Below are 11,063 nucleotides of genomic sequence, written 5' to 3'. Positions count from 1 at the left end.
GGCACTGGCTTCCGCTACTTGTGGGGGGCGGGCTATGACGTCGATTTTGGCTGTGTGAGCCAACAGCGGCTGTCAAGGTGGCTTTGTTTGTTTTTGTTCTTGTTTTTGTTTTGGTACCGGGGATCGAAGACCTTGCGGATGCGAGGCAGGCGCGTCGCCACTGAGCTAAATCCTCCCCCCGCCATTTTTGAGTCAGGGTCTCGCTGTGCAATCCAATCTGGCCTTGAACTATGTAGTCCATGCTGGCCTCGAAATCGCCGCAGTCCTTCCGCCTCAGCCTCCCGAGTGCTGAGACTACAGGCGTGCGCCACCACGCCGGGCTAAGGTGGATGTGTTTGGAAAATGCGTCAGAGGAATGGCGAGGATCCGGGTGAAAAAAACTCTAAAGGGTCCACAGTTTAAGGTGAGGGATGCGGCTTGTAGAAAGACAGGTACAGATCTATTTCAAACTGAGGTTTAGAGAATTTGTGGTGGGGAGATGCAAAGGGCTACAGCCAATCAGACGCTCGCCCCTCTCGCCCGCCGCCCTAAGGTCCCGCCCTCTCCCCCATCCAAGGAAAGGGACTTTGGGTTAGGGAAGAGGATGGCGGGGCCTCCTGATCGGTTTAGCGCTAGCGGGGCTGGAGTTGGAGGGGTTGGGGAAGGCGGGCCCCTGAAACGACACCCCCGCCCCCAGTCTCCACACCACTCGATAGGCTCCCTAGCCGGGGCGGGGTTGGGGGCGGCATCCCCGCCCGCTGAGAGGCTAGGACCTCCGGGATTCCTAGAGAGGACTCGGAAGTGTTCTCGGGGGTGGGATTTGCGGTTTAAGCTTGGACCCGCTTACTTCCGGCGAGGAAATGTTGGGCGTCAGTGTTCTCTCTGTTCTTAAGAGGAATCCCATCTTGCACGCTTTGGATTCGGGGAGTTTTATCTTTCAGGAGAGCTCTCCTAGACTGGAAACTTGAGGGCAGTGGGTAGGGATTTGGTTCGGACAGGAGTCCTATCCCCCACCTTGACCAGGCCCGTCTGTATCTTAGGGTCAGGAACGATTCCGAAGGATCCAGGTCCAATCTCTTAACTATAATCACTCTGCTCCTCTTAGGGACCAATGAAGTCTCCTTCTGGTCTGTCAGGATAGGGCCAGTTATGACTATTTTAATGTTTTCCACCCCTATTCTGACTTAAGTTTGGTTTGTGGTAGAGAGAAGAAGCGACGCAGTCTGGATTAGTAAGTCTTGTCCCTTTATTTATTTTTTAAATTATTTGTTATTTTTGGTACCGGGGATCGAACTCCCTGTGCTTCCGAGGCAGGCGGCGGCACCACTGAGCTAAATCCCCGGCCCAGTCTTGTCCCTTTATATGAAATGTGAAGCTTGTCACTTCTAAAATGATGTTTTAGATTGGGCTTGAGATCAAATTTTTATGGCTTTTGAAAAACATTTTTTAAAATATTGGGTGTGTTCTGCTAATAATTAATGAACGAATTGACTACTTGCCTTACAGTGCATGTTTTCCAGTAAATTACTTTATTGAATGGTCATTTTTAGTCAAGATGACGTCTTTGCCATCTGTTCGTTAATAATGATTCCCTGTGTATCAGTAGGCTGTACACTACTGAAAGTGCCCTTCGGAGGATCTTAAAGAGTAGAAAATAAATTCGGTCAGAGTAACAAACAGACTCAAGAGACCTCCCTCTGAGTTGGAATGATAATGACAGACTCCCGGGAAATTATAGATTTAGACCCTCCAGTTGAGCCTTCACAAGAGCAGGAGGATCTTCTAATAGTGAAGGTGGAAGAAGAAGACTGCACTTGGATGCAGGAGTACAATCCGCCAACGTTTGAGACTTTTTATCAGCGCTTCAAGCATTTCCAGTACCATGAGGCATCAGGACCCCGGGAGGCCCTGAGCCAGCTCCGGGTGCTCTGTTGTGAGTGGCTGAGGCCTGAGCTGCACACCAAGGAGCAGATCCTGGAGCTGCTGGTGCTGGAACAGTTCCTGACCATCCTGCCTGAAGAGTTCCAGGCCTGGGTGAGAGAACATCACCCTGAAAGTGGAGAAGAGGCTGTGGCTGTGATAGAAAGTATACAGAGAGAACTTGAGGAACGAAGACAACAGGTGAGTGGAAGAGGAGACAGGAGCAATGAAGAAGGAGAGGAAAGAGTTAAGGAGCTGCTTAGAAGCGGTGAGATTCTTAGCCCTCTGGTGCTTCATTCATATTCTTTTGTTCTCCTGGGATTAGGTGCACTGTGGAGACTTCCTGCCACACCAGCAAAGAGAAGCAGTATCCAGTGTGTTAACCTGTAGAAGACAATCTGCGATTTTGTTTATTTTTAAGATTGTATTTATATTTTGAATGACATGATACAAAATACAAAAAGGTACATAAAGTTGTAATGAAAAGTAAGTTTTCTTCCACCCCTGATTTCCCAACTGCCTAATTCTCTTCTCCAGAGGCAGCCATCTTTACATGATACTTATATATCTTTACAGAGATATATAGCACATTCATTTATATATTAGCATATATGTATATGATGTGCTTAAAAAGCATATTTTGGTATACAATATGATGACATTCATCATTGGGAATTTGTACCTTTATATAATATATCTTGGTTCTTATTTTTTTTCCCCTGTCTTCCCTTCATCCCCTCCACCTCTCCCTATTTACAAAGACTTTGTTTTCATTTTTCCTTTTCTTGTAGTTTTTCCTTTCTGTTCTTTACTTTCTCCTATCCCTCCCACTTCCCCTTTCCCTTCCCCTTTATGATGACATTCATCATTGGGAATTTGTACCTTTATATAATATATCTTGGTTCTTATTTTTTTTCCCCTGTCTTCCCTTCATCCCCTCCACCTCTCCCTATTTACAAAGACTTTGTTTTCATTTTTCCTTTTCTTGTAGTTTTTCCTTTCTGTTCTTTACTTTCTCCTATCCCTCCCACTTCCCCTTTCCCTTCCCCTTTGGACTTTTTCTTCCTATTTCACATCATCCACTATACATTTTGGTCCTCATTTACACTTTCAGTTTCTCACACCAGAGAAACTATTTAATATTTCCATGTGTGTTCTATTTATTTCACTTAAGAGTATGCCTGTCCTGCTCTTTTATATCTTATTGTGTTCCATCATAGTACAAATAAAACTGCCTTTTTCTTTGCAACTGCATTATATTTAGGTATGAATATACCATAATTTATTTAACTCTTGTTAATTTTAGTTGTTCTTTAGATTGTTTCCAAATATTTACTATAACAAAGTTTGGTAGTTGGCAGGGGTGGTACAAGCCTGTAATTCCAGCACTGTGGGAGTCTGAGGCAGAAGCATCACAAATTCTATACCAGCCTGAGTAATTTTAACTATTTAACAAGATCCTGTCTCAAACTGAAAAAGGACTAGGGGGTTTAGCAAAGGCCCTGGGTTTATTCCTCAGTGCTACAAAACAAACAAAAAACTGCTGTATGACTATTGCATGTGTACACACACACACACACACACACACACACACACACACGAAGTTGTAGAATGGTTGCTTTGAAATCAAATTATTGGCTCAGAGGTACATTTGCAATTTTGATAGCTGTTACATTTTGTCTCCTATAGAAGTTAATTTATATTCCCACCAACAATGTATAAATGAATTTTTTGTTATGGCCTGGCAACACCAATGTTATCAAACATTTTCATTATTGTCAATGTGGAAGATAAAATATTCCATTTCTGTGCAATTTTTAAAAATTTTTATTTTTATTGTGTATGTTTGCAGCACATAATGATTACACTCATTTCCTTTTCTCCCTACTCCCTCCATCTCTTGGTTCTCTTCCCATTTGCAAAAGACCCATATCTGTTCATTTCTGTGCCATTTTTATTTGCATTTGTTTTGTGAGTTTGACTCTAGAGCATATTTTTGAAGGCTATTTATTTTTTTGTGTGTATTTTGGGCAAATTATTTGTATATATTTATTACCTGTAATCTGTACCTATTACAGTTATGTCTGCCATTTGCATGTTATTTTTTCTAGTCTGTTGTTTTTCATTACGTATGGAGATTTTTAAACTTTATGCAATCAGTTTAACTCTTTTGATGGTTTCTAGATTTCATGCCATAGTTAAAAAGGTCCTCTCTATAACATTATGAAAATGTTTTCCTCATCTTTCCTTTTCCATTGTTTTTTAGTGCTTTTAAGTGATAGTTCCCCCTTTAAATTTATTTTGGTGTAAGGTATTTAGTGTGGTTACACTTATTTTTTCCTCAGATACTTATCTAGTCGCCCAATGACGTGATGATCCTCTTTATCTTCATTGATTTATATGCCATCTTTATTAAGTGTCATATTTCTGCTTGTATTTGAGATTCATGTCTAGTCTTATTTTTATCAATCTTCTTGGCTGTTCAGTATCAATATTTTTAATTATTTGAGCTGTGTTAGATGTTTTGGTATCGAGTAGAATTACCCTTACTCCCTTAAAAAATTTTTTTTTGTGTGTTTTCTTTTGCTCCTGTGAACTTTAGAATTACTTAGTTTCCACCACTCTAGAAGTCCTGTTGATAGTATTGTTGGGATTTTATTAAATTGCATGTTAATTTAGGAATGATTCATAACTTTGTTTCACTTCTTTTTTTTTCCCCCCTACTGGGGATTGAACTCAGGACCTTGTGCTTGCAGGCAGAACCACTGACCTAAATCCCTGGCCCCTGTTTCACTTCTTTCTCTTCCCTATACTTATTTGTAAACTGACTCCTTTCTCTTGATCGTATGCTAATGCTCTTGTGAGCTTTAATTTATTTTCTATCTCATTCTTTTTTTTTTTTTTGGTACCAGGGATCAAACTCACGACCTTGTGCTTTCAAGGCAGGCGCAGTGCCACTGAGCTAAATCTGTGGCCCTTTAATTTCTTTTCTTTTAATAGCAAAGAAACAAAAATTATGGGATCACGGTTTACAAGAGTTTGAAAGTAGCTACAGAATTCTCATTCTATTTTTTTTTTGTACTGGGGATCATACTCGGGACCTTGTGCTTTGTGAAGTAAGTGGTGGAGAATTCTTATTTATTAGAGCCACTGTATTTAAATTTAAGGTACCAGTCTCATCATTCTTCCCCCTGGGTGAGGGATACTTCAGAGCTCCAGAAGATCCAAGCTCTTGAGTTGGTTTCCCTGTGATGCAGGTAGCAGCACAGGAGTTGCTGTTCACCTACAACCAGACTCTATTGATGTCCTGAAGGATTGTCCTGCAAATGGGAATGTTTCAACCTTTCAATTGCTCAGTCAGAACAAAAAGTAAAGGCTCATGGTGAAGTTCAGTTTTTCTTTTTTTTTTAAGTTAACATGGGATACTAATGGAAACTTTCCTACTATTTTGCAGAAGTAAATATTCAAAAGCGTAATGTAAAATCAAAAGGACTTTAAAAATGCAGAACTTACAGCAGATATTACACATCTACCTCTCTTCACTGTAATATGCACGCAGCTCATACATGCAGGAAAATCATTTATTTATGGTAGTCAGCTATAAGGCCCATCTGGAGGGATTTTCCAAAGATCTTTATAGCTTATTTTGTTTGGCTGTCCTCCCTGTACTCTGGTGTCCCTGGTAATGTTATTTATGCCATCCATAATTTTTCATAGTTTCTTTGTCTTCGAGTGGACCTCAAATAGTGCTTCAGTTGTTTGGAGCCTGGGTACCCAATAACATTGGAACCATTTGAACTCTTGTTCTGGGCAGGGCCACTGGTTCACAGAAGCTTTCAGGGTGGTATTTGCCACAACTCTTATAGCTGCCTCTTAATATGATAACTCTACTAGAAGAGTTACATTTTAAAGTGCTTTGAAACCAGAGGAAGGAGAAAGGAGATAGGTTTAGCTTAGAGTAGGATCTTATTTTACCCTGTGCTAGGACTGATATGCTACCTTCCACAAAAGGCATGATCTAGGAGAGTTGTAGCAGAGTTATTGTACCCTAGGGTTGACAAAGGGCCGATAGAAGAAAGGTGGGGGCCAGGAGCACTGTGGATATGAACAAGCTTATGTGTGTGTTTGTCTGCGTGTCACTTCCTAAGTTGTTTAACAGCCTTTTCAACCCCCTTTCTCATTTCTTCCCTTCTCTAATCTTTACTCACACTGGGCTTCATAAGTTTCCTGGATTGTACTGAATACCCTCCTTCTGCTTGAGGATTTTGCTAATGTTCTCTCTGCCTGGGTTTCTTTCTTCAGTACTTTTCCCTTGGTTGCTTTCTTTTTATCCTTTAGGTGTTAAGTGACACTACCTTAGAAAAGCTTTCAATGGCCGCCCAGTCTAAAGTGGATCTCATCTGTTTTTATCTCACAAGGCCACATTTCTTCTGATGCAGTGGCAAAGTGCCAGCCAGTATATACAACTCCAGTGTTACAGCTCCAGAGCTGAAAGCTCTAGTGTTACAGCATCAGGGTTCACAGCTCAATGCAGGTAGTCCAGAATGGAAGACACACCCAGGAGCCTCAGAGGCAAAGTGTACAGCTTTATTTTTATTTATTTACTTATTTTTTCATTGAGTTTATTGGTACTTTTTAAGTGTACAGTACAGTTACATTCATCATTGGGATCTTGCACCCTTACATGACAGAGCTTGATTTTCGTTTTTTCCCCATATCCCTGCCCTTCACCCCCTTCACCCTTCCCTATTTACAAAGACTTTGTTTCTGTTTATTTATTTATTTATTTTACAGCTTTATTCTTAATGCTGGCAAGCAGTGTGGGACTTCTCCAGAAAGAGACTGATGGACTAAATGAGCCAGAGCTGGGTTGTTATTCCCTTAGGGAAGGGGAGGGGTTATAGGAACTATGCATTTAACATCATTTTATTGATTAGAAAGTTACAAGTGTCAATGCTTCATTTACATATAGGCCCAGCAACCTTATTGGTTACAGAGTTTGACATATAGCAGATTTGTTGGTTAACACAGTGCATTGAATTTCGCCTAATTTGCAGGTAGGTGGGAGTAACAAAAGTGTTTGAGGACAAAGAAAATTCCTGAGATGTTTGAGGGAGCTGGGCCCAAGCAGGCCCAGGTGCATTAAAAGAAATGGAGGGCTGGGGTGCTCAGTGGTGCTGCCACCTGCCTTGGAAGCCGAGTTTGATCCTCTGTACCAAAAAGAAAAAAGAAATGGAGGGACGTCATCCCTCCCCATTAGCAAGTCTAGCTTTAGCTACGGAGAAGTTTATTTCCCTTTCACTAACTTACAGCAGTTTGTAATTAGTATGTGTGTATTACTGTCTTCCATGAACATCTCCAAGTAGAAATAAATCGTATTTCTCAAACCATTGTATAGTAGTTCCTGGCTCATTGCGGATGTACATTAAATATTTAGTGGAGGACTAATAAAAGTCCAGTGGATTCTACTGGGTTCTTTCATAGACATCTCTGTAACTGCACTGATTGGTTGTGGTTGTGGTTGTTAGATTGTGGTATATCCTGAAGTGCTTCCTCAGAAGATGGTACCGCGTGGAGCAGTGCAAGAGGCCTTTGGTCACCAGTTCCTGTCCATGGACGCCCAGCCTGAACAAGAGCCACAGAAGCCTCATGTTCTGGAGGAAAATGGTGAGGCACAGCAGTTCAGCATAGCAGACATGGTAGAGCGGGGTGCTTTGGCCCATGGCTAGGCAGTACTGGAAGAGAGGGAAGGGAGGCTGGGCAGCCTGTCTGAAACCAGCAGACTCGGGAGGTTGGGAAGGTTGGGAAGGTTTGAAAGTCTGGGGTGTACTCTCTGGTGTTAAAATAGAGGGCAGCTTCTAGGATGACTGGGACTGTGGCACACTTGTATTGAAAAGATAAAATGGAGCTAAATGTGGTGTTGCATGCCTGTAATCCTAGCACTCAGGAGGTTGAGGCAGGAGGATTGCTATGAGTGTGAGGCTAGCCTGGGCGCCATAGTGAGTTCAAGGCTAGCCTAAACTACACGGCAAGGCACTGTCTCAAAGAATCACTTACACACATACACAAAAGCTTTACTAGAGGCTGGGGTGTAACTCAGTGCTCAGCATCTGCAAGGCCCTTGATCCGATCACTAGCACAAAAAAAAAAAAAAAAAAAAAAAAAAAAAAAAAAAAAAAGGACACTATAATCAGATGATTATAATGACAGGTTGAAGTACCGGTATCATTTAGAGATATATAGAAGTCTCTCACAAATGTTTCAAAATTGTTCTGCAAGCCAGGCAAGGTGGCACACAACTGTAATCTCTGCTCTCAGGAGGTTGAAGCAGGAAGGAGGATCATCTTGAGTTCCAGGCCAGCCTGGGCTACATAGTGAATTCAAGGCCATCCTGAACTGCATAGTGAGATCCTGTATGAGAAAAATAAAAAAAAGTAAAAATTAAAAAAAAAAAAAGGTTTTGAAGCAGTTTTTCACCTGTCTCATAAATTTTTATTGTCTTAATGATTATGTTAAAAGACTGCACTTTTTATTTTATTTTATTGAGTTTATTGGTACTATTTAGGTATATAGTAGTTACATTTCCTATTGGGATCTTGTATTTTACATGACAGATCTTGGTTCTCATTTTTTTCCCATACCCTTGCACTCCCTTCATCCCCTTCTCCCTCCCCTATTTACAAAAACTTTGTTTCCATTTTTTCCTTTTCTCATATTTTTTCTTGTTCCTTATTCCCTCTCCTCTACCCTTCCCACTTCCCCTACACCTTTGGCCCCTTTCTTCCTACTTCACATTGTCAGTTATACAATTTGGATTTTATTTACACTTTTGGTGTTTTTACACCAGAAAAACTATTTGGTATTTATACATGTGTGTCTTATTTATTTCACTTAAGAGTATGGCCTCAATGTGCATCCATTTTCCTATAGATGACTAGTTTCTCATTCTTTATGGCTGAGTACTACTCCATTTTATAGAAAAACCACATCTTCTTTATCCGGTCTCCAACTAATGGGCAATTGGCTATTTCCAAGTTTTACTTATTACAAACTCTACCACTATAACATGGGTGCTCATACATCACTGTGGTATGATTCTTCTAATTCTTTGGGAAAGATACCCTGCAGAAGAACAGCTGGGTCAAATGGAACCTCTAATCCTAGTTGTTTGAGGTATCTCCATATTGATTTTCATAGAGGTTGCACCAGTCTGCACTCCCAGCAATGATGGATGAAGGGTTCCTTTCTCCCCACAACCCCACCAACATTTCTTATTGGTTGATTTCTTGATAGCAGCCATTCTTTCTGGAGTGAGGTGGAATCTCAGTGTTATTTTCATCTGCATCTCTCAAATGACCAGTGATGTGGAACGTTTTTTCATACAATTTATTAGCTGCTTTTTCTTCTTCGTCTGAGAAATGTCTGTTCATTTCAGATGCCCATTTTTGAATCAGGTCTTTCTATTTGGGGGCCCTGATGTTTTTAGTTCTTTATATATTGTAGATTATAGTCCTTTATCTGAGGAGCACCTGGTAAAAATTTTTTCCCACATTATAGATTGTCTCTTAGCTCTGTTGGTGGTTTCTCTTGCAGTGCAGAAGCTTTTTAATAAGATGAGATTCCAGTTGTTGATTCTTTGTGCCAGTTCCTGTGCTACTAAGGATTTGTTCATAAAGTCTTTCCTATACCAATGTCTTTGAGAGTTCTGCCTAACTTATCTTCCAGCAAGTTTAGTGTTTGTTTTATTTAGATCTTTTTTTTTGAAACAGGGTCTCACTATGTAGTTGAGACTGACCTGGAACTTACTATGTAGCCCAGGCTGGTCTCGAACTCACAGTGATTCTTCTGCCTCAGCCTCCAGAGTGCCAGCACCACAGGCATGCGCCGTGACGCAGTAGTGTTTGAGGTTAGATTTTTTTTTTTTTTGGTACTGTGGATCGAACTCGGGTCCTTGTGCTTGTGAGGCAGGCACCGGAACCACAGCCAAATCCCTAGCACAATAGTGTTTGAAGTGGTACACATGTTAATATTTGTGGGATGAAATGTATTTGTATTTGTAGTAAGTTGATTAAATTAAAAAACTTTAAATAGCTTTATAGTAATTCAGGTCTGCCCTGGGCGTGGTGATGAGTGTCTGTAATCCCAGCACTTGGGAGGCTGAGGCAGGAGGTTTGCCTCTAGTTTGAGGCCAGCCTGGGGTATATAGTGAGGTCAAGGCCAGCCTGAAGTACATAGTGAAACCCAGTCTCAAAAAAAAAAAAAAAAAAATTCAGGTCAGATTTTGCTGTCAAATTATTTCAATGCCTAATTAAAAAAAAAAAAGTTCCTTTGGGGCCATGCATGATGGCAAGGATCTTTAGTCACAGCTATTCCAGAGGCTGAGGCAGAAAGGTCACCTGGGAGTTTCAATCCAGCCTAAGCAACATAGTGAGACCTTGTGGTGGTGGTGGGGTCCTCTGTTATTTACAGCTTTGTTTTCAGATAAGTTTGTGGATAAAGGGCTGTATTTTCTCTATTTGGCCTCAGAATATCTTCTAGTCTTTTGTTTGTTTTTTGAGATGGTCTTACTATATAGTTCATGGTTCAGGCTGGTCTTGGACTTACCATGGAGTCCAGGCTGGCCTCAAACTTGTGATCCTCCTGCCTAAGCTGCCCAAGTGGTAGGATTACTGGCATATGCCACCATGTTTGGCTCTTTCAGTCTTTCTTGAGTGTTCAGATTTTTCCTTGACATATTCCATTGTCCTCATCTCCTCCAGCTGTCCTTCCACCGTGGTAAAAACAGCAGCAACAACAGCTATTACTTATATAGTGCATACTTTGTGTAGAAACTATTCTAAGCATTTTACCTGTAGGGATTCATTTATTCACTATACTAGGAAAAATGGACCATACCCTTTGTCACCTGGGTCCAGTGGATCCTTTTATTTTTTGTATTTTAAGTCATTTTATGAATAATTTATAAAGTATTCAAAAAAGCAAAAAAAACAATTTTTAAAGAAACTCAAATAAGCATTAAACTTCTTTGTATCAAGCATGTTTTCGACATACAGACATGGTGAAAGAATACTGTCATAGAGTGCTGTCCTTTTAGTAATGGGGGATGATCAAGGATCTTGTGAAATGTCCATTTGCCTTTTTTTTTTTTTTTTTTTTTTTTTTTT

The 11,063-nt window shown here is 40.7% G+C and overlaps 1 protein-coding gene across 11 annotated transcripts in view; it reads left to right on the top strand.

The window, feature by feature from the left end:
* The first annotated feature begins 259 nt into the window (after positions 1-259).
* The window catches only part of Zkscan5 (zinc finger with KRAB and SCAN domains 5), a 27,706-nt gene continuing 16,902 nt past the window's right edge, over positions 260-11,063 (top strand). For 2 of the 11 annotated variants that reach the window (XM_010642715.3, XM_010642714.3), the window contains exons 1-2: positions 1,276-2,100; positions 7,428-7,566. In XM_010642715.3, coding sequence (XP_010641017.1) covers positions 1,687-2,100; positions 7,428-7,566 — 553 coding nt within the window. In that variant the 5' untranslated portion in view covers positions 1,276-1,686. The other 9 variants (XM_033764774.1, XM_033764775.1, XM_010642717.3 and 6 more) reach the window with 9 other exon arrangements.

The sequence above is a fragment of the Fukomys damarensis genome, unplaced genomic scaffold, assembly GCF_012274545.1.
Source record: "Fukomys damarensis isolate Sample0158 unplaced genomic scaffold, DMR_v1.0_HiC HiC_scaffold_17, whole genome shotgun sequence".
Taxonomy (NCBI): domain Eukaryota; kingdom Metazoa; phylum Chordata; class Mammalia; order Rodentia; family Bathyergidae; genus Fukomys; species Fukomys damarensis.
The sequence above is the reverse complement of the archived record's forward strand: the minus strand, read 5'-3'. Positions and strand labels throughout refer to the sequence as shown.